Genomic DNA, 22,442 nt, shown 5'->3' with positions numbered 1-22,442 from the left:
GGCTGAGCGGCAGGGTGTGTGTAATTAATTCGGTTGATTTGGGACGGGATCTTGTCTTGACCATGTGAGTTGTATTGTAGGGGTCCAGGAGGGCCCTGGGGTCCAGTCGTCTGTCCCATTGTACTTGTACCTAACCGCTTCAAGAATGGTGAAATAAACTTTGAAACCCCTACTTGGACTGGCCGGTCCTTTCGTCGGGAACCTCGCGTGGCCTTTGAAGAACCGAGAAGTTTTCTGGCCGCTGGGTCGAGAGAGGCAGGCCCTGGGAGGGAGGGGCGGGTCCGGAGGAGCCGGGGCGGAGCTTCCCAAGGCTTTGAGCCGAAGCTTGGGGCGAAAACCCCGGCTCCCGCGCTTTCGATTCTGCTTTGCAGGCGTTTCTGTCGCTGCGGTCGCCCGGGGGTAAGGCGATTCCTTAGAATCGGTTCCTTAGAAAGAAGGGACCCTCCTTGCCTTCTTTCCTTTTGGCATGCAAGGGCCCAGGCCCCTTCTGTGCCTCCTCCTAGCCCAACACGCAGGTTCCAAGCTCTGCTAACGGCCTCCCGGGGTGTGTGGTGGGACTGAAAATCCTCGTTCATTGAATTCCTAGCCTCTCAGTCCGCTCCGACCCCGCAGCCCATGGCCGAGCCCCAGAGTAGGGCGTGAAGGCTCTGGGGAGGCCAGGGTCGCCGCTCCCCACCTCCTCCAACGCGGTGCAGTCGGTCCCCAGGACTCTCCGGGAACGGGACTGGTGGCCCCCTGGAGCCACCCTGCCTTACAGGCCCTCCTCCCCAAAGACGTACTCCAGCAATCTCTAGCCCTCTTGCAGCTGAGAGGAGCCCAGGATCTCAGGCCTAAACCAGGTGAGGCTCCCTTTATTTTAAACCTCAGACCTAAGCCAGGTGAGGCCTCCTTTATTTTAAGCCCAGAAGGTCTGAGTGGGGCTCACCTTGCCCACTCATTTGCCACCAGTCTTTTGGGAAGGATCTGGAGTTCGCTGTGACTCGTCCTAGTGAAGGACTGACCCTGAAATTGCTACCACCCTCGCCCAGACATTCTTTCCCACCCCGACTCAGAAAGCAAGCGGAAGAGGTTTATGCTCCCTTCTACAATCATTTTAGGGTTCTCAGCCCCACCTGTGGCCAGCCTAGCCGCCTTTTTCTTTTCTTGTCCCAAAGAATCCCTGCCTTCCTATTACGCCAGCACCTGTCCAGGCTCAGGAATGGAAACTTTCCTTCCACACCCAGGCTGGACACCTCGGGCATTTCTGCCCGGGTGCTCTAGAGACACGTTCAGAGTCGTCTTGTCGCAGAGGATGAAGGGGCTCCCCTGGCTGCTGCCCCCATGACCTATCTAACTTCCTTCCCTTGCAGTGAATGACAGCTCAGCAGCTTTTCCAGAACAAAATTAAGCGCTCTGCCTTTCACTTACGAAAGTCCCTTAAAGTGAAATAACTTCTGCTTTGCTTTTCCCTCTTGTAGGCCGATTGAGCTCTCCCTACAATAAAAACAAAAACAACAAAGAGTTGCAATGCATTGAGATTCCCGATCCAGGAGTCGTGTGTAGCTGCTCGAATTCCCACCCCCTCACTGGCTTAGGCTCGAGCTTGCTGAAAGCGTGGTGGGGCTCCTTGCCAATCTCAAGAGCCTAAAACCAGAGGGACACCCGGCATCGGTGCTGACTGGACTTTGTTCTTCTCTCATCAGTGAAAAATACCCCTGAACGATGGGTGAGACGCTCTCCCAGCTGGGCTCTCGGGAGGATGAGAACAAGTCGATGCTGCCCTCCGGCCCAGCCTGTGGCAGCAAGGCTGCCAGCTACTCCAGCACCACCAGCAGCAAGCCTTCTTGTTCCTGTGCGCCTTGTGAAAGGGCTGCTGGCGGCAGCTTTGCGACTTGTCCCACCTGCCAGGGCAGTGGGGAGATCCCTCGAGGTGAGTGGCCCCAGGCTCTGGAAGTAGCCCGGGCTCCAGGAAAAGCTCTTAGCAGCCAGCTGGCCAGTGCCAGGCCCCTCTGAGTCTCCTTGGATGGGGTTGGGTCTCCCAGCTCCTAGTCCCTGAGTTTCAGGGCTAGCCAGGGAGATGCTGACCCTCCCTGGGCTCGCTGCAGAGACCCCCTCCTGCCCTGGTGGTACCGCCCGAACCCAGGGGATTCCCAGCCTCTCTGCCCTCTTAGCAGCACTGCCTTCGGATGCAGGAAGTTACAGTGACGTCTCCAAAGAAATTGGGCTTCTCGGATTTGTGGTGACGTGCAGGAATGCTCCACACCTGTTAATGAAACTCTCGCCTCCGTTCTAGAGCTGGCAAAGCCGAGCTGCCAGCAGCCCGGTGTCCCCAGTCAGTCCTGCTCTGAGGCAGAGGTGGCGTGCTTCTGACACTGCTCTGTGGGACGGAGGGGTGCTGCTGGCAGGCTGGCACAGGAAACACTTGTCATGGACACTTCCCGGCCCTCCCTCTCACCCTCTTTCTACAGAACTAGAGAAGCAGCTGGTGGCCCTCATCCCCTATGGGGACCAGAGGCTGAAGCCCAGGCACACGTAAGCCCCTCTTCCTATCCCAGCTCTGTAGGCGTTGCCCCTGGGGGCTCTTCCTCTTTGTCTCCCCCAATCCCCCTTCCCACCCCACCCCCCAGCTTTTCTCCATGGGTTCTCCCCCAGAGAGCCTGAGCCTCACTGGCCTCAGACGTATTAGCTCCCTGTTTCCAAGGATTTTCCTAGTTTAAGAAGCTCGGGGCACAGCAGATGCCACCTGAGGCCTCTTGGTGTCCTGCACCACTGCCTCCAAGAAGCGTGGCTCCCTTTTGAAGACCGAGAGGACCTCTTGACTCTGCAAATCCTTCCAGGAGGGAGGGAGTGGCTGTGGTTGCTGTTGGTTTGGGGAAGTGATTTTTCCTAAGAGCTTCCTTTGCTACGGCAGCTCAGACCTGCTTGTTCTTTTCCCCGTAGAGATGGGAAACCAGCTGCTCTCTGTTCTGGGACACTAGAGAACCTCAGAGGAGGCAGCCCTGAGTTTCACTGGGGGGCCCATGACCCTGTTTGTCATCTGGGTCCTTTGACATAGATCCCTGCAACCTCCTCCCAGGGTCCTCAGCTTCCGTGGGGGAGCCCACCACCCAACCTGCCCCCGCCAGTGCACCAGAAGCCGAATCTGGCAGTGCCCCTTAGGAAATGCTAACAAGGTGCTCTCTCTCTAATGCATATCTCAATTTTGAACTAGATGGACAGATGATGTCTTGTTCTGAATATGAATATTAAAATTCAGAACTGTCAAAATTCACATGGGCTTACTTCTTCCAGTGAGAATAGCTAGCGTTGGTTGAGCCTTGGCTATGTGCCAGGGCCAGGGATGGGTGCCTTTTCATGCATTAGCCCATAACAGATGGTATGAGGTAGGTACCATTACCCCCATTTTATAGACAAGGAAACGGAGGCTTAGGGCGGTTAGGCGGGTTGTTCAGAGTTGCTGGGCCAGTGGCTAACACAGAACTGGGAATGGAAGCCGGGCTGCCAGCCTCTCAGTCCGGTGCTCCTACCCACCCTGGGCCACCTCTGAGCCTAGGTTGGTCCTCCGCATCTGGGGAGCTAAGTGTACAGTTGTGTGTGTGTGTTGGGGTGGGGGCTCGGAGGAGAGCCTTACGTAGAGAGAAGAGTGTCTGAATGCCCCCGGCCCAGGCAGCCTTGGTGTCCAGACTTCTCCACTCCTCTACCCCGGGTCCTGTTCTCCCACAGGAAGCTCTCCGTGTTCCTGGCAGTGTTCATCTGCCTGGTGACCTCCTCCCTCATCGTCTTTTTCCTGTTTCCCCGGACTATCGCCGTGCAGCCTGTAGGCCTCAACTCCTCCACGGTGACTGTTGGCGAGGCCGACATCCACCTCAGTATAACGGTGGGTGGGTTATGCCCTGTGCCCCTGGGCTCCGACCCCACCTTCCTGGCAACACTCCTCTGTAGCCCTTGTCCGGTGTGCTCACCCCGGGCATCGGTAGCCGGGGATCTTATGGCAGGCAGAGGATGTCAGGAGCCTGGGGATAAGCAGGAGCAACCATGAGCCCCCTAACAGACCGTGCAGGATTGGAACAGTGAGGGGTTAGAATTGACGCCAGAGCCGTAGATCACTGGGTGCAGTCGGGGTGGTGTGCCTGAGACTCCCCGGGTGGGCAGGACTGAACAGAGAGAGCCTTGCAGGGTGAGACTGGATTTTGAGCCAGCTTAATGTCTCAGTTAAAGGCGACCCCTTGCCGCTAAGAGCCCCTCCGAGGGGCTCCTGGCACTGGGCCTCGGCAGCTGAGGCCCGCGTTGGGGGTGGGCTCAATCAGGCTGCGGGGTTTTGAAACTGTTCGACTTCTTGCCAGGATGGTGCTACCCTAACCCCTTCCTTTCCCTGTCTTGCTCGCCAGAATATCTTGAGCATCTCCAATAACAACTACTACCCCATCGCTGTGACCCAGCTGACCATTGAGGTTCTGCACCTGTCCCTCGTGGTGGGGCAGGTCTCCGACAGCCTTCTCCTCCACGTCGGCCCTTTGGCCAGTGAGCAGGTGACTCCCTCTTGCTGGCCAGACCTGCCCACAGGTGTGTGGACGCGGGTGGCTGGAGTTGGGGCTAACCCTATACCCATTTGGTTGACAGATGTTGTATACGGTAGCCAACAGGATATGGGATGAAAACACATAGTGAGTAGCCCTTGATCAATCCCTTCTCCCTTAGCCTCTTTCCTGATTGGAAACCCAGGTCGAATTCCCACCAGATGTTCTGATTGCTTAGCAGACCCTGCAGTCAGCATGTGGCCTGCCCTCTGTGGCCAAGACTGCAGTGTACAAGCATTCAGGGTCCCCAGCCTCTGCCTGTTTGGACCTGGACTGGAATGAAAACCAGCCTAGAATCTGGTTCACACTTAACGCTATATGACCTTAGGCTCTTCAGCCTGACTCACCGTCTTCTACTAAGGGAGAGGCCAGCCCGTGCCTGGGCCAAACCAGTGGGGTTTGGAGGAGCGATATTGCAGCAGGGGCGACGTGCTCACCTTGGGCAGAGGGAGGGGGAAGGGGTGGGGGTGGCATGTGGGGCCCCTGATGGAAAGGAGGCAAGGGGGGGGCTGGGACGGCAGGTCTCGTCCGAGCTGTCCGACAGGCTGCTCAGTGTGTGAAACGTGGGCCCAGGTTCTCTGTCTCTCTCTCTCTGTCTCTCTCAGCAAGATCTGTACCTGGCTGAAAATCAAAGTCCACCATGTGCTTCTGCACATCCAGTAAGTAGGGCTTGGAGCCCTGGTACCCTCTCCCACTTCTGCCCCCCGTGGGGGGAGAGTCATCGCAGCGAATCCCGTGAGTCTGTGTCGGCTCTTGGCAGTAGCAGATCCAGCCCCTCCCCTAAGGCCCACCTTAGGAGCCACTGACGTGACAGGCACAGATCTGCCCAGAACCCGGTGGGGGGGTGGGGGGCAGCTGTCCCAGGTGCCTCGGCAGAGTGGGGAGCAGAAGGAAGGGCCGGGTCTGGTCTGAGGAAGCCAGCCCTCCCCAGAGAGCAGAGCAGGGCCAGGGCTTTCCTCTTCTTCCCAGACCCTTGTGGTGTGGAGGAGTAAAGACAGTGAAGCGCAGACCTAGGGTGGCGGGAGCTCTCCAGCCGCCATCTTACTCCTTTCCTCTGCCGCCACCAGGTCTCTCCCCTCGCCTCCCTACTTCCTTCTCTCACTCCTACCCCAACTGCATATCCTTAGATCGGTGGACGTGGAAGTTGGGTAGGGCCGAGGCTCAAGTTCTGTAATCTTCAAAATAAAACTGGTGTGGGTTTTTTGGGAAAACAAAAAGCCCTGTTTCCTCTCCAGGGGCACCCTGACCTGTTCCTACCTGAGCCATTCAGAGCAGCTGGTCTTCCAGAGCTACGAATATGTGGACTGCCGGGGAAACGCATCCAAGCCCCACTTGCTGGTCCCTCGCCCGCCGTGACCTGTCTGCTGTCGTCGAGCTGCGGGCACCTGCCGGCCTGGTCTGTATCTCCCACCACTCCATGGCACCCAATAGGACGAGAGTGACTCTGCCGAAGGAAAAGCCCTGCTTTATCATACCCTCCCCCTGTTCACCCCCAGCAGAGGAAGCTTTCTGTGGACGTTAACTTCATACGCACACGTGCACACGCACACGCACACGCACCCTCACGCCCTCTCTGATGTCCACAGGAACGGGAGCTTGGTTCTTCTAGAAGCCAGCACCAGATATTCCCGTTGGTCTGTCTTGAGGAAAGTCTGACCTGACGTTTCCTCAGAGCTGCCTCAGCGGCACGGAGTGGCTCCCACACTGTCTGTGCTGAGCACCTTGGTTGCCCAGCTCGTCCAGGGAAGACCTTTGTCCTGCCTGAATGTGGAGAAAGCTTTCATTTTGTCTGGCTTTTAATACATGGATCCTTTCCAAGTTCTCCACCTGGTAATGAGAAGGTGACTTGGGGGACAGCCAGTGTTGTCCCCAGGGCCTCTTAGGGAACCGTAGATGCTCTCCTATGCCGCCCTGCTTTGGTCGTGTGACAGAGTGATGGTGATGGCCTGCTTCGAGAACGCCTGGTACCTTGTCTCCCCACCCCACCCATCTGACAGCAAGATTGGCCAAGGCCCTTTGGCTCCGCAGCCTTCCTGGTTAGACTGTCTGGGTCCCCAGGAAGTCAGAGCTGTTCTGCAGCTAAAGCTTCTCTCCCGAAAACAGTTTTATCGTTCTCTTCAGAGCAGGAACCAAAGTGGGAGGGGAGGGGAGGGGAGGGGAGGGAAGGAAAGGGAAGGGAGGCACCGGGCACCCCCCTGGGCCTGCACAGGAAAAACAGAGACAAAGCCAGAGTCATTTTAAAAGGTTTTTATTGAAGGAGGCCACAAGCCTGAGCCCACGTGAGGGGACACAGGCAGGTCAAACGGTGGGCGCAGCCGCCCTCCCGCTGAAAACCTGCAGAGGTGAGGCCGGACTGCTGGGTCCCGCTGCACCCCTGGCCTAGTCCCAGGGCGCCCTCTGCTCCCAGAGGCCTCTGCTCTCCTTTGGGCGCTGACAGTATGGAGCTGCCTATCAGTCGGGACTGGTCCAGGCCGTCCCCTCTTTGCTGTCACTCAGATGAGAAGCCCCAGGCAAACCCCAGGTTCTTTAGGCGAGCAGGAATTGTGTTTGCTCACTAAAGGCGGTTACCGGTTTCCGTCACTCAGACAGGCAGAGAGGTGAGCTTGAGTAGCAGGGAAAGCTGAGTTTGCAGTAGGAAGGGCGGAGAAGGGCACGTGGGGCCAGAACCTGGTGAGGAGCCGGCCGGGGGGATGAGGGGAAGGAAGGAGTTCGTGCTGTCCGCACGCTTTCACGCCTGGGTAACTGGCGTCGAGGTGGTGCTGGTAAGAGCACGGAAGTCCACGGGGGCCAGGCTGGAGCTCACGCTGGGTGGAGTTCGCCAAATGTAATGGATTTATATTGGAGTCAATCAGCTGTGCTTAACCGTGTTTAAGGAAGGAAAATAAAAGGCTCCTGTGAGTGGGAAGGGAGCCGGTGGACGCTCCCCATCTCACAGCCTGTTTCTTAATATCCAAGTGGGCATCAAGGTCTCTTCCCCAGTCCTTGAGGCCCTCGGGAACACGCCCGGCCTCTCTGCCTTCTGGGAGACCGCTCCCAGGAGCTCGCTCGCTCCCCTTCCCTCGTTGTGTGTCTCTGAGCCCCTCCCAACTTTAATGCTCCTGTTCTGTGCGCCCCCGCTCCTTCGCTTCCCCCAACTGCTCCTCTCAGGAAACACTGCAGAGAGGCTCCTTCAGTCTCACCCAAAGGTGAGACGCTACAGTGAAAGGACCCAGGCATCCCCCTCACCAGTCAAGAGTGGCAGAGGGAGCAGGGCTGGGGGACCCCAGGTGTCAGTTTCAGGAAGAGGTGAGGCAGCTGCCTGGGGCCTCCAGAGCCTCTGGGTTGTCTCTGCTACGTGGAAAGGCTGAGACCCAGGGAGGAAGAGGCCTGTGGATTTGGTGGGGGCGGGGGGCGAGTCCCCCTCTTCCCAAGGTCAGGTGTCCTGTGCCTGAGGCTACAGTCCTCCTTTCCTCCGAGTTCTTTCTCTCCATCCCTTCCAACCACCCTCCGTTCAACAGCAGAGTGCCCACCGTGGACCAGGCACGACACTGGACTTGGGGGGGGCCCCTGCGTGCCACTTCTTCCTGATGCTGCCCCAGGTCCCAGGTCTGCTCTGGTGTGATGCAACCCCCGCTTCCCCAGGTGCATCTCAATAAGCATCGGCCAGGAGGAAGGGCTGGTGGCTCCAGCGAGAGTCGTAGACCTGAGCCCCCAACAGGCTGTGATATCACTGCTAAGTAAGAGCCAGTAGTGGAGCTGTAGAGCTGGGGGGCCCAAGGCCAAGTTCTCCCATTGGCTTTGCCTGGAGAAGCATGGAATTGCCCTCCACTGTCTTCTCGCACCCTCTCCATCCTCTTCGTGGGTCTTCCTGGCCCCTTCCCCTCATCTCTGTCTCACGGAGCCCAGCCAGTCTCTTGATTCTTTGCGGGAAGAAATCACACGTGATTCCCGGCCAGCCTCCCTGCCAGAGTGGATCAGGAGGGCTCGGCTTTTGAAGTGGAGATGCTTTTGGGAGGTAGGAAGACGGGGCTGCTCATCTGATGTTTGCTGATGGCCGGCCAGTGGGGTCTCGGGGGTCTGTCTCTGAATCACCACTGCTGGATGTAGTTCGTTGACTGAGAAGAGGGAGAGACAGGAGGCAGAACAGGTTAGTTAGCAGCTCCCGGGCCTGCTGGTTTGAGAACATTGTCTTAAGGCCTCTGAAGCCCCGAGTAATCAAAGTGAGATGATGTAGCAGCCCAGTCCTCGTCTTAAAGGGCCGGGATCAGGTTCTCCCATCCTTTGCTCCTGAGTCAGAGACAAAAAAAAAAAAAAAAGCTTCTTTCCAAAGCGTATCCTGTTTCATGTAATTCTCAAGACTCTCAAAAAAGCGTCTTCCTGGGTTTGACAGTCTACAAGGAGCCAGGCCGTAAGCTAAGTGCTTTGGATGCTTTCCCTTTTAATTCAGTCCTCGTGACACCTCTGTGGAGGAGGTGGGGTATTATCATTCTCATTTTACGGGTGGGGCAGCTGAGGCTCAGAGATCTGAGTCGTGCTACCGGAGAGTGGTGATCCTGACGGAGACCACAAGCCCTGACTTCACGTCTTACCGTCCTCCCGCTCCAGCTGGCTCTACCCCATCCGCGTTTCAAACGGCCCCCTTGATTTTGCTTCTCTGGCACCCGTCCTATCTTTCCAACTAGATCGTCAGCTCCTTCACTTATACTGAGTGCTGAGCAACAGGGCCTACAGAGACATCTTTATGGGGGCGTGGAGTGGAAGAACGGGCCATCCAGAAGTGACGGAATAACTTCAGTCCCCTCTCCCGATTCCCGCCGAGGAAGCCTTTCTAGACTCCACCTGCACTAACACGCGAGCGCGGGCAGACACGCAGCCAAACCGTAGCTGCCTCTCACACTCTGAGTCCGTCTCACCGTGAATCGTGGGTACTTGATGTGTGTATCTGGGCTAGATTTCCCGAAACCTGATGATGAAACGAAGCACACGTCACTCAACTGGCAGTTCCTGAGAATGGCACATGCCACAGCCGGACTCTTTACCACGTTTCTGGGGGGCAGGCTAAGGCCCCTAGCTGGGGCAAGGCAAAGTCCCAGCCCCCGCTGAGCATTCTCCACTAGGAAGCCGACCGGGGCTTCCCTGTTCCAGACCCCCCAGGGCTCAGGATATCCGTTGCTAAGCCTACACCTCCTGCCCCACCCTCTGGCCGCCCCGAGCCGACCCCGACCCCGTCTGTCACCCTCACCATGGAGAAGGGACTGACCACTTCTGAGCCACGCTCTGCGGAAGTCAGCGGGTTTCTCTGCAGCTCTCGCTTGGTGCAAATCCACTCAGAGTGTGACCGCCCCCACCCCCAAGTAAAGGTGAAAGGTGCCGGGGAGGGTCAAAGGGTGGGGTGACAGATGTGGCTTCTGGACTATAGCCCGGGGCTCTCTCCTCACCATCTCCCGCTCCCGGGCATGTCACTCACCTGCACCTTGAGGGTTCATCACCCGTCCTTGGAATCTGTCCTTGTGGGCGCCTGGCCTTTGGGAATCCTGGAGAATGTACCGGGAGGTGCGCTCAGTAAGAGGGTCCTGGGCATTTTGTGGCTTTGGCTGAGGCGGCGGCGGCGGCGGCGGCGGCGGCCGCTCGGGTACCTGCGGAGGCTGCGGCTGCGGCTGCGCGGGTGGCGACCGTGATGGCGCCGGCGGTGGCTGCGACTCCCGCGGCGACTCCCGAGGTGGCTGGGTTCTTTTTTCAGATTGCCGTTTCTCTTCTTGGAGTTTCTTCAGTTCCTGTCAAGAAGCCACCCGCAAGTGGCATCCTCCTCCCTCCCCACCCAGCCACGCCCCCCTGCCGGAGACACTGAGGGGAGCAAGGCAAGGGAATCCAGAGGCGGAGGCGGCTGGAGGGTCTCTGTTCCCTGGAGTTGGAGGCTGAGGCTGGGGCCTGAGCTCTCTCCCCTCACCCACCCACGCCCAAGGACTGTTTCTATAGCAACAGTGCGCCCCCCCCCCCCCCCGCACAGCCCCCTGCCCAGGAAACAGCCGCCTCGGGCCACCTACCTCCGCGCACTGAAAATCGTTTGCAGTGCCGGAGGGTAAAGAATAATCTCTTGCACATGCTCTGAAACAGCACTGCCCAGTGGAAGTATAACGAGGGCCGTGTATCATTTAAAATGCTCTGTTAGCCACGTAACAGAGTAAGAAGAAATAGGTGAAACTGGGTATAATGATACATTTTATTCAACCCAATACAGCCAAAACGTAAAACCAATACGAAAATATTAATGAGGTAGTTTATAGTCTTTGTTTTTGTATTAAGTCTTCAAAACCCAGAGGGCATTTTATACTCAGCAGCACATCTGAATTTAGACACTGCATTTTGATTTAAAATATTTAGAGTTCAGATAATTTACAGTCGAAAAAGTAGGTTCACATATCCACGTTGTTCCAAACATACTTAAAAGTGTTTCGGTAGGTAAAACGAAAATTTGTCTTAAAGAGTATATTTAAATAAATTAGATGTATGTAACGTTTAAAATGCAGGTCCTCGGTCTCACTAGCCACGTCTCAAGGGCTATAGCACACAGGCTGGTGGCCGCCCTACTGGACAGAGCAGCTTTAAAACCTCCCGAGCCTGACGCTTCAATCCCACGTTGAGGCCTCGGCCTAGTACAACAGCAAAGCTGAGTCACCCCAATACACACACACACACACACACACTCACAAACACACACGGTCCATCCAAGACATCCAAGGACCTTGCTTTCCTCCAGCCCAAGCAAAACAACATTCACCAGGTAATGGACAGCTTCCTTGGGGTCCGTCCTCTCCCCTCCCCATCCCCTCCGTGTCCCCGGAAGGACCCTGGTGAACGGGGCCCCTCTCATGCACCTGCTCTTGCTGCTGCTGCTGCTGGGCCATCAGCCACCTCCTCCGGCCCAAAGCCATCTGCCGGCGACTGGCCTCCCAGTGGTACGCACTGCCCATGATGGTGGCGGTGACAGAAGGCCCCAGGCAGGGGCTGGGGGCAGGCAGAGCCCAGGAGGCTGCCACTGCCCCCACCACTTCCGTCTCCTCCCACCTCAACCCCCTGGCCTGTGACCAGAACCACCTCACAATACGGCCGGCCGCTACCGGGGGCAACTGGGCAGCCCCTCCCCGCGACCCACCCCCGCCACCCCCCACCCACCACCCCCGCCTGCCCTGGGAAGGAGGGGGGTGTTCTTCCCACGCCTCCTAGAGAGCATCTGTAAAGTACCTTTCTCTCCAGGGCCCTGGGCAGGTAGAAGACACCTTTCCACCTAAGCCTTGAGTTTCAGTGGGCCCCGGGGGACGATCCCCCGAGTGGTCTGGCTTTCCTCTCCGCTTTCTTTCTCCCACCCTTCCCAGGATTCCAGCCTCCTCATCTGGCCCTCCGCTGACCCCTCCCTTCCCTCCTCCCTCAGTCCTCCGTCTCCCCCGCTGTGCTGACTCAAGAACAAACAGGGACTTCCCCGGTGGTCCAGTGGTTAGGACTCCACGCTTCCACTGCAGGGGGCACAGGTTCCATCCCTGGTTGGGGAACTAAGAGCCCGCATGCCGCGTGGAGCGGCCACAGAAGACCAAAAAAAGGAAAAGAAGATACGAGACCCGGCCAGCTCTCACTGAGGTCTGAGCTCTGTGAAGGCAAAGCGGCTTATTAGAAAGTACCCTGGTTCCGGGGATTGGATGCGCCGGGCTCAAGCCTACCCTCCCTCTCTTCCTCTGACCCGGGACTCAGCTCACCTCTCTGGGCCTCAGTTTCCTTGCCCGGAAAACCAGAAGGGTAGCACTTGTTACCTTCCTCACGAAGTTCACACAGGACCACGTGGGTCAATGGCTGAGAGGTATGTGAAATGAAATATAAAATCGCTCAGCTACAGGTTGGTATTATTTATTATCCTACCCGATTTGCGTCCCGTTGGGGAGGAAAAATTCGTCCTCTAGCCTTCTAGGTTCTGTGGGCTGGTCTAATGACCAGATTGACATCGGACAGACTCATAGGAGAAAAACAGGTATAATTACGTATGTTCAGGGATCCCATAAGGATACGAGACCCAAGGGCAGCTGAGGCTTATATGCCCTCCTGAGCTAAGGAATGCGATAAGGGCCTGGGCTTCAAAGCAGAGAAGGGTGAGTCACCGGGACAAAAAGAAGGGCAGACCAGACGTTTGCCCTTCTTGTAATGGGATGTTTGCCCTGCTGTGCAGGTGGGTCTCTCAGATAAAAGTTGTCTCTGATAATAACTCTCTCTGAGCCAGGCCCCCTATCTAAATTCTTTAGGCAGTTGAGGGGGAGGTAGAAAGCTCTTCCTGTGTCCTTGGGGCCTCCACGGCCTTCAACGCAAATAGCCCCAGGCCGAAGTGGCACATTCTGGGGAGAGTCATTTTGAACTCCTTGGGTCTTCAGGAGGCGGAGTGGCCAGGGGAGGGTGTCATTTCGTGAAGCCCGGGGGAAGGCTTCTGGGGGCAGGGACTGGGTGGACTGTTGGTCTTTCCCCAAAGATATAAATTTTTCTAGAAACGGCAGAGGCTGAGTCCAACTGGAAGCAAGAGGAGGGTATAGGTGAAGAAGGGGCTTCGACCCGGCCTCAGCCTCAAGCACTGTTGATGGTGGAGGGAGGGTGCAGGGTGCAGCCCTTGAACCTGAAAACGGGTTCAAACAGAGAGTTTGAACCTCAAACAGAGAGTCTGTCTGTCAGTTCAGGCGGCCAGTCTAGTGGAGTCATCTAGCGCTCTGGAGTCAAACAGACTCGGGTTCAATCCCGCCTGTGTCACCGACTACCTGGGGGAACTTGGGCAGGTCACTCAGCGTCTCTGAGCCTTTCCTCTGAAGGTTGTTGGAAGACACTATAGGATGCTTGGGAAGTGCCCGCCGTCACAGTGGGCATCTGGCTATGGCCAGCTGCTGGGGGCGCCCCAGCTCTGCTGAGGGGCCAGTGGGACCTGAGCCTTGCCGGAAAACTTTCTCCCTTTTTCAAAGAGGTGCTATACTCCCTTCTCCTCGTCCTAGCACCCAGGGATGTCATTTGCAACGACAGATACACAAGGGTTTCCAGATACAAAAAATGAAATGGAGGCTTGTCACTGGACATTTATTTTCACAGCACATTTATCTTCCTATAAACGAATTCTGCGAATATTTAGGTGGAAAGTACCTATTTTAAGAGAAAGAGAAAGAGAAAGGCACTTGACTGTCTCCGTCATTAAATGGGCAAGAGAGGAAGCGGGTTCCTGTTGGTATCTCTTCCTCCCTCGATTTCCCTCTTCCTGTCCTCCTACCTTAGGAGGACCAGGGCTCAGATGTGGAGACGCTCAGGGTAGGGGAGGTGGGCTGGGCTGAATCTGGGGAACTGTTTCCAACCCTCTGAGCCAGTCCTCCCGCGAGAGGAGGGATTTTCAGGGCAAATCTGCCAAGGCTGCGCCCTCCCGATTCTCATCTCCCTTTCCGAGCCCCTCTCGTGCCTTCCCCCTGTGCAAGCTGCCTCTCCCAACCCCACCTCTGACCTCAGAACTCCTTCCAGCTCTCGATTCTACTCCGTAGCCCACTCCGCCCCCTGTCGATTTGGATTTTAACTCATATCAGCCCTCGGGGAACTTCCCGTGCTGTTAACTGATTGTAGCCACTCGCACATTGCATTTTTAATAGAGCTGGTTATTATAGAGACCCAGAATCCTTTGCTGCGGAGAGAACAGGGTACAGTTAGAAGCGTGGGCCAGGTAAATCTTATGAAATACCGGCTGCGTTATTTAACAGGCGTGCGAATGCGATCTAGCGGCTCCCCCAGCTCTGATCAGCCTCCTCCCCTGCAGGGTAGGGGTCATGATACCTCCATCCTGGAGGTGTTGTGATGCTGGGAGGAAATAATCCACGTCACACATCGGGTTCAAGAAACAGAGGCTTTTATTGTTATAGGAGTTCACGAATTTAAGATGCCATCTTTTGTGAGAGGTACCGTTCTTTTACCTAGCCCTGAAGAAAGACAGGACGAAAGAAACAAAGAAAGACGTGCTGCGATGTTAAACGGCGAGAGTGCTTTCTCCTGGCGTCGAATGTAAGACGCATGCTGGCTCCTGAGACGTAAAGCTGTGAAAACGATGGGCATCTTGGAATGGACAATATCAGGCATCACTGTGGAGTGTGACGCCTTCTGTTGGGGGCTGTTGAAAGGCCAAAAAGAAAATGTGGAGATTTGCTGGCCTCCGTGATGGCAGCCAAGTTGCGAAAAGCCCAGTTCTTGGTTGAGTCTAACTAGTTTGACGGATCCAGTCTAGCCGGGCAGGAAACTTGCTCTCCAGCACACAGACTCTTACGTTGTAGCGCCAGGACCCCGAGCACATTCGGGGCGGGGGCAGGGGGGTGAGGAGCAGAAGGTCTGCTGGTCCACGCGCACCCCCTGATCACGTGGCTGGGAAAAACCATCTCCCTTTCCGACTGCGAAGTCAGACAGACCGATCCAGTTCTGTTGCTAGTCATAAAAGTGAAAGCTTTTGTTCTGTGACTGGGAAAAGGGAGAAGGCGGGAGAAAGGAGAATTGAGGGCGAGAGGGCGGGGTCAGAGAGAAGGGAGAGGAGGTCAGAGAAAACAAAATGGTACCTCCCTCCCTGTCTCTTCAACTAGGGCAAGCTGACAAGTGATGAAAAGAAACCTGAGGGAGCTGTCCAAGGGGTCAGGGTAAAACTTGAGGGGAAGGCAGCGCTGCTGCAGGGCCAGGAAAAACAGATACAGTGAGGCCTGGACTTGAAGAGGCTGTCCTCCCCAGCTGGCAGGGCACCCAGCAGGCTTCTGATGCCCAGGGATGGAACACTTAGAAGCGCTTGGAGTTGGCAGCCTCGGCACGGGCAGACCTTATCTGAGCGTGCAAGGCTTCCTCGGCAGCAAAGAGCAGTGGATGTGGTTGAGTGGCAGCCAGAGGAGAGGAATGGAAGAACACGGCAGATGCCCCTTGCTGACCACAGGGACGAGGTCACGTTCACCTGTGTGATCCCAGGACCCACACGGTGACAGGCACAGGGTTAGGTGTGATATCAGAGAATCAGTTGAATCAAGACTCTTAAAAACAGGATATCAGAAGATTTTCTAAAAAAAAAAAAAGAGAAGTCATATATGTGTGTGTGTGTGTGTGTGTGTGTGTATACACTCACTTTTTAATATGATAAAGTTGGCATCTGAAACTGATGAGAAGATGGACTATTTCATATATGATATTGGGACAACTGGGTAGCCATCCAGACAAAATAAAATCAGATCTATACCTGAACTCAAATACTAGGACAAATGTGAAGTAGGTCAGAGATGGAAACGCAAAAAGATCAACAGTTCAAAAGACGGTGGGTAGGGGATAGGAACGCGCAGTTCACAGAAAATAATAATGGATCTCAAGCGCATGAAAAGCTGTGCAACCTTGCTCATAGTAAGAGATAACATTGGATAGTATGCAAAAGTTTGATAACATGGTGGTTGGGCAAGGCTGTGGGAAACGCACTGGTTGAGAAGGCTATCTGTGCTCTTCCAGTCTCTGTCTCTGGCTTATCATTTCCAACTCCCTGGCAGCAATGATAACTGGGTCCATAGTGAGATTGTAGGACGCTTGGACAAAGGAAGGCTCACCAGCCAGCCACGTCCTGGTGTTGCCTGAACTTTTATAGGCACTTTCGTCTGTACACATGGATGTGAGCTGGCTGAGGGGCACTGACTCACGTTAACCGAACTCACAAGAAGCTGGTGCGTGAATTAGAATGCTAAGTCGTTAATTGACAAAGGGAGATACGGCTTTGCAATGACAGAACATGCATGTCTGCAATCCAAGGGACCTCATTCTAAAGATCAAAATACCTAGGAAGCTAAACTGGTGAGCACAAGATGACCTGATAAACATGGAAGCAAGCAGAAATGTAGTGGAACACAGTGAGGGTCGTAATAATTACCGCGAGCCAGGAGGCCTGCTAATCTCTTTCTGTACGGACAAATCGCATTATTTAATATTTACACATTCATGTGTTCAACCAGATTCATGTGTTCACGTGTCTAGTATGTGTCAGGCCGTATTCTAAACACTGAGGAGATAAAGTTCCCTGCTCTGGAGCTTACTTACATGCTATTAGGCTAGAAGGCAATAAACAAATAAATGTGTAAGATGTCAGGTGACATGTGCTATGGAGTCAAATAAAACCAGGAGAATGAGGGAAGATTAAGCACAGGACTATATGTTAATATTCTCATTTTTCTAGATGAAGAGGGTAAGCTACAGAGAAGTGAGTTGCGATATTTTCCCTTACATTTGGTACTTACAGGAATACCATATTCCAGGCGTGTCTCGTAATTCTTAAGATCGTGTCTAATAATTTCTCATTTCCTTATCTCCAATTTACAGATAACGGGGCTACATCGAAGACAGACGGTTAAGCGGGGAGGCCAAGTCACGCACCAGGTCACGTGATTATTAACAGGTGGAGCGGGATTAGAGACTAGGTGTTCCGAGTCTCTGCTCTTAACCGCTGCACCAGACAGCTTGTTCCTGTCTCTCTTCAGACAGACCTGTGTGTCAGGCTCAGCAACACTTACTCTCATAGTGGGCGGGACACACAAGAACCACTTCTCTTTCTTTTCGTGCCCTTTTCTAGGTCCCGTGCTCTTCATAGATGGATCCGACCTCTTCCGCTAAGTAGCTGTGTAGTCTTGGGCAAAGTTGCTCACCCTCTCTGTGTCAACCGCTCCGTCTGTAGGTAAACTTTGAAAGTCTGATATAAGGAAAGCACTTAGCGCAAAGCCCGGCCCAAGCAATAAATGTTTCCTCTTGTGTTGTTACAGGCAACACAGCTGCTCAGTTGTTTCAGTGTCACAGCCATGACGCCTTCACTGGAACCTCGTTGGACACTAGGGCCCACATTCTAGACTACCAAACCAAGGTCGCCTCACTAGCTCCCTTTATACCCCCTCAACCCCACACGGTAGGCACTAAGGTTTCCACTTCTCAGCTGGGGAGTTAAGGCTCTGGAGGTGAAGGAGTTTGCCCTAGTGGCCTGCAGCCGCGGCAGGGCGGGGGTCCTGACAACCAGGGCAGCAGTGCTCGCAGGGAGCGATCTCGGGTCCCCAGTTCTCACCGCAGCCCCTGCCAGGCGACACCGGACAGGCACTCCTGGACTCCCAGCCTTCGACTGGGTCTTCGGCCTAGACAGAGCCAGCCCGTGGGACCCTGTCGTCTTCACAGTGAAGACCAGATGACGTTTTTCGTACTCGGACCAGTCTGCTGCGAATCAATTGCGCAGACGCCCTCCTCTATTCTCCCACCCCCAATTCCCCCGAATTCTGTCTACGCGAGAGCTGGTGCCAACGAAGAGGTCCGCCCCGGCCCAGCCTCCGCTCATGCGCGCAGAGGCGGTGCCGAGGACTGGGCGGATCAACCCGCGCGGCTACACCTACCCGCGCGGAGAGGGCGGGGCATGCAAATTTAAAATGGCGCTCCAGCCCGAGGACGGCGAAGCTACCGCAGGTACCGAATTCCTCTTCTACGGTGTAGAGAATAAAAAATCTTCCCGAGAGTGTGGTGTGGTGCCACCCACAGTACTGTCACCGAAGCAAAGAAAGTGAGACCTCGAGTGAGCAGTGACAGGGGTCACACTGAGTCGAATATGGATGCGAGGAGGACGGAGACAGCGATGGCAGGTCGCTGGGTATCGCTTCTCGGCCTTTTGGCTAAGATCAAGTGTAGTATCTGTTCTTATCAGTTTAATATCTGATACGTTCTCTACCCGAGAACATCATATTAAACGGATTTTTGGATCCCGGAGTCGGGGTGGGAGCTTGCTCCGCCCGCTCCACGCATCGACCTGGTATTGCAGTATTTCCAGGACTGGTGCACCCTTCTCGGGGAAATAATTGAGGTTTAAAAAGTAAGAGCTGTGGTTTATGCTTTTTTTATCGCCCAGTTGCAGATTTTTTTTTTTTTTTTTTACGTTTGCAAGGTGTAACACTGCTCTTCTGTGGAAGTTCTTTTTGTGTCTGCTGTTCATCCTGCGGACCTAAGTGGTTAGGTTATGGGTGTTTGCGAGGCGTGACTAGGGGGAGGGAAGAGAAGGGTACTTTCTGCCGAACCTTGTCCCCAACTTTCTACGGGGCAGCGTGAGGAGACGAGAGTTCGTGTTTGGGTTTGAAAAAAGAGCCCACCGCGCGGAAGTTGCGGGACCTACTTCTGGTGTGAGTCTTGTGCGGTTTGAACGAAAGTTCACCACGCGCGAGAAAGAATAAAGAGTGGTCTCCGTCCGGGTTTAAATACCTACCTCATAGTGTTACCAGGAGAATTAAGTAAGATGGAGTGTGTGAAGTACTCAGCCAAGGGACTGGCATACAGTGAGTCCTCTGTGGCTCGTAGCGGTTAGTTTGGCCCGGGAAGCTAGTTTAATCTTCCTCGGGAAACGTACAAAGTAACACATCAACTTTGACCACCAAAACTCACATTGTTTTCCAGTGTGTGTGACTTAAGAAATCAGTGCTTCTCAATCTTCTCAATCTAAGGTGCACGGGGGTCGCCTGTGGACCTTACAGGAATGCAGGTTCTGGTTCAGTAGGGGTCACGGACTGAGTTGTGCCCCCAAAGTTCGTATCTGTAAGCTCTATCCGGAGGGGAGGCCTCTGGGGCCGGTGAGGTTTGGAAGAGGTGATGGGGGATGGGGTCCTCTTGTTGGGATTAGCTCCCCAATGAGAGGAGGCACGGGAGAGCTTATCCTTTCCCTCTCTCTAACACGTGAGGAGAGGGAGGGGAGTCCACCACGTGCAAGCCAAGCCAAGACTATCCCCAGAACCCTGCCACGCTGGCGCCCCGATCGGGGACTTCCAGTCTCCGGAACTGTGACAAAATCCATTTACGTTCTTGAAGCCACCGGCCTGTGGCGTTGTATTTTGGCAGCCCTGGCAGCCCTCTCAAACTAAGACCGGAGGTGTGACTTGGTGCCTGCGTCCTGCATTTCTCACCGGCTCCAGGGCGATGCGGATGTTGCTGTTCACAGACTCGCGCTTGGAGCAGCAAGGGCCTAGAACAGATTACTAGGAAGTGACCCTAAACGCTGTATGTTTTCCCTGACGATGAGTACTTTCAATGTTCTCCTGTACATCTACAACAGCGATCTGTTATGGTAACTCCGAACCCCTAACAGCTCTGGCCTGTCAGAGGCACTCAGCAAGTCATTGCCAGAGAGAAGAATGGGTGAGCGAAGGGCTGTGCCTGACAGTTGGCTGCCGGGCCTCGGGGGAAGACCTCTGCCCTTGGAAGACCTTTGGAAGCCCCGGGGGTGAGTCAGGCTGCCTCTCTCCCCTCTGAGGTTTGGGGGTGATGACACTTCCTCAGGGTCCTGTAAAGGTAAAATGAGATGGTGACCAGGAACGTGCCGTAAGCAGTGCCTGGCTCACACACGGAGGCACTAACAAACCGTCGGTGAGTAGATCTGAGCCCCACGAAAGGTTTCGCGGCCTCTGGACTGGAACTCCTTGATGCAACGCTCATGTTGGCCTCCTGACCTGGAAGCTGACCAGACTGTCCCGGTCAGGGCAGCCAGCGGGCCCGGGCGGGAGGATAAGAATGGGGGTGGGGGTGGGGGTGGGGGTGGCGGGACCGGGTTTGATTCCTGGTCGGGGTTACGGGGAGCTGCGGCGCGGCCACAAAAATAGAACAAAAAACAAAAACAGATATCTGAAACACCACTTCAACACGTAATTAATGCGGAGCTATTTGACAGTTTTTAATACCAAGCCTTTGCGATCCCGTGTGTATTTCACACTTAACAGCACATATGTATTAGGAGGAACCACCTTCCTAGCGCTCCCTAGCTGCGAGTGGCTAGTGGCTGTGACAGCGCAGGTCAACAGAATGGGGATGAGAGTGGAGGGAAACGAGTGAGGCGCTTGCCTTGGCCAAAAAATTTCAGGGAGCACCAAAAACCCAGTAATCAAAATAAATCTCTCGATTATCTTAGGATCCAGGTAAGATGCACTGTATCAAAATATTCCTTATCTTGATTGCTGAAGAGCGTTTCGGGGCGGCACTCCCTTAAATGTTTCGCCCGCCCGCCCCGAAGACTAGTTTCTCACTGGCCTCACCTAGTCCTGGCCCCGGATAATAATACTGATACCCACCCCGCGGAGTTACGGGGAGAATCAAATGAGTTAATACACACGGAGCGCTCGGCAGAGGGGCGGGCACTGGGAAGGGCTCAGGCAGCACCCGCCATCAGGTTTTCCCTGCGGCAGGGTGAAACGGCCCCATTGGGTTTCAGTCCTGCATCAGTGATACCTTCTAAGAGCTCTTCTGAGATCCAGTGAAAGAAATAGAAACTCCCCAACTAAAGTGAAGCTCTGTTAGGAAGGGGGATGGAAAAGGTTTACGCTGCCTGGGCAGCCTGCGGCCTTTGCCACAGAGAAGCGTTGCCGCTGCGAAACTTCATCCCCACTTTGCCAGAGGCCTTAATTTATTTACGGGCCTTGATGCCCAGAGCGTCCCTGGCAGTCACTCTCCTCTCTGGTGTCCTGCCACCCCAGGCCAGATCTTCCCCTCTTCACCCCTGGATCGGGCCAGGACCCTCCTAAGCGCTTCTCCGATTCAGTCTGTTTTGCACACCTTCTGTTCACTCAGCAAACGTTTACTGTGCACCTCCTACAGGCCGGGCCCTGGCCTAGTGCTGGGACACAGAGGTTAAGGGCTTGCTGATGAGGGTCGCCGCCCTCAAGGATCTCAGATTTCAGTGGCGGAGATACAGGACCGCCCCCAACGAGTGGTGAATGGTGGACTCGAAGTCTGGGGTGGGATGAAACACAAAGGAGGGCCGCAATCATCCTGGGGTGGGGTGGGGTGGGGTGCGGTGCGGTGCGGTGCGGAAGAGCCCATGAGGAAGGCTTGCTGGGGCAGCTGAAGCCGAAGCGGAGCCCAGAGGCTCTGCGTAAGAATTAGACAGGTGAGGAGGAGGTGGAGGGAAAGGAGGTCTCAGGCAGAGGAAGCTTTCTGTAGGAAGCCCGGGATCTGGGTTCATTCGTAGAAGCACCGACCGACGCAGGCGCTTGAGTTGGAGAGAATCCCTCCAGCTGCTCAGCCCGGCCCTCTGCGTCCACACACCTCCTCCCTTCCCCACTGTGGGCCATCCGCCTTCCGCCTGGCAGGGAGATTACCCCACCGGCCCTGGGAAGCCCCCACTCTAGACCTTCCGCTCCCCGGACTCAGAATGAGCGCCCCATCCGACCCTACGAAGCGGAGGCCTATTTAACACATTGCAGTCTGGACGTTTCCAGCGAAAGTGTCTTGCGACCTCGTCTTCAGGAAAACTCTCAGCCAACGGCTCCTCCCACAGGCCCCTCTAGCCGCCCACCCCGAATCCCCTACGGTTCGGTCTTTTGTCTCCGCTCGCATTGATGCCAAAGAGGAGCTCCCCCGCAGCAGCCCGGAGGATAAGGTCAGCCCGCCGGAGCCACGCCCCCTTGGGCGGGCGGGGGCGGGGCATGCAAATGTAAAATGGCGCTCCAGCCCGAGAAGGACGAAGCTACAACAGATCCAGAATTCCTCTTCTACAATGTAGAGAATAAAAACTCTGCACGAGAGTGTGGTGTGGTGCCACCCACAGTACTGTCACCGAAGCAAAGGAAGTGAGACCTCGAGTGAGCAGTGACAGGGGTCACACTGAGTCCAATATGGATGCGAGGAGGACGGTGACAGGGATGGCAGGCTGTTGGGTATCGCTTCTCGGCCTTTTGGCTAAGATCAAGTGTAGTATCTGTTCTTATCAGTTTAATATCTGATACGTTCTCTACCCGAGAACATCATATTAAACGGATTTTTGGATCCCGGAGTCGGGGTGGGAGCTTGCTCCGCCCGCTCCACGCATCGACCTGGTATTGCAGTATTTCCAGGACTGGTGCACCCCTC

General features: G+C 55.2%; 2 protein-coding genes and 2 non-coding genes across 7 annotated transcripts; 3 read left to right on the top strand and 1 right to left on the bottom strand.

The window, feature by feature from the left end:
* Positions 1–290: 290 nt before the first annotated feature.
* LOC132593286 (transmembrane protein 106A-like) lies at positions 291–6,374 on the top strand. 4 transcript variants are annotated; one of them, XM_070044579.1, is made up of 8 exons: positions 291–399; positions 1,683–1,909; positions 2,448–2,511; positions 3,703–3,856; positions 4,368–4,508; positions 4,600–4,643; positions 5,162–5,215; positions 5,792–6,374. In XM_070044579.1, the coding sequence occupies exons 2-8, from the start codon at positions 1,702–1,704 to the stop codon at positions 5,910–5,912; spliced, it is 786 nt and encodes a 261-aa protein (XP_069900680.1). In that variant the 5' UTR covers positions 291–399; positions 1,683–1,701; the 3' UTR covers positions 5,913–6,374. The 4 variants fall into 4 exon arrangements, with proteins under 4 accessions (XP_069900680.1, XP_060145967.1, XP_060145966.1 ...); XM_060289983.1 differs by lacking the exon at positions 4,600–4,643 and adding an exon at positions 1,458–1,596 and having other exon boundaries at positions 302–399; positions 4,368–4,542; positions 5,166–5,215; XM_060289984.1 differs by lacking the exon at positions 4,600–4,643 and having other exon boundaries at positions 4,368–4,542; positions 5,166–5,215.
* A 419-nt stretch (positions 6,375–6,793) lies between these two features.
* On the bottom strand, positions 6,794–11,506 carry LOC132594095 (coiled-coil domain-containing protein 200-like). The gene is made up of 3 exons (XM_060289995.1): positions 11,411–11,506; positions 10,003–10,309; positions 6,794–8,650 (listed from the first exon to the last, which is right to left on the bottom strand). Exons 1-3 carry the CDS (start codon positions 11,504–11,506, stop codon positions 8,418–8,420), a joined length of 636 nt encoding a protein of 211 aa, XP_060145978.1. The 3' UTR covers positions 6,794–8,417.
* A 6,706-nt stretch (positions 11,507–18,212) lies between these two features.
* LOC132594365 (U2 spliceosomal RNA) lies at positions 18,213–18,403 on the top strand. The gene has a single exon (XR_009560518.1). It is a non-coding gene; the product is annotated as a U2 spliceosomal RNA (small nuclear RNA).
* Positions 18,404–22,251: 3,848 nt separating this feature from the next.
* LOC132594367 (U2 spliceosomal RNA) lies at positions 22,252–22,442 on the top strand. The gene has a single exon (XR_009560520.1). It is a non-coding gene; the product is annotated as a U2 spliceosomal RNA (small nuclear RNA).

Source organism: Globicephala melas, chromosome 20 (assembly GCF_963455315.2).
Source record: "Globicephala melas chromosome 20, mGloMel1.2, whole genome shotgun sequence".
In the NCBI taxonomy this organism is placed as follows: domain Eukaryota; kingdom Metazoa; phylum Chordata; class Mammalia; order Artiodactyla; family Delphinidae; genus Globicephala; species Globicephala melas.
Note: the sequence above shows the minus strand (reverse complement) of the source record. Positions and strands in the feature narration are given on the sequence as shown.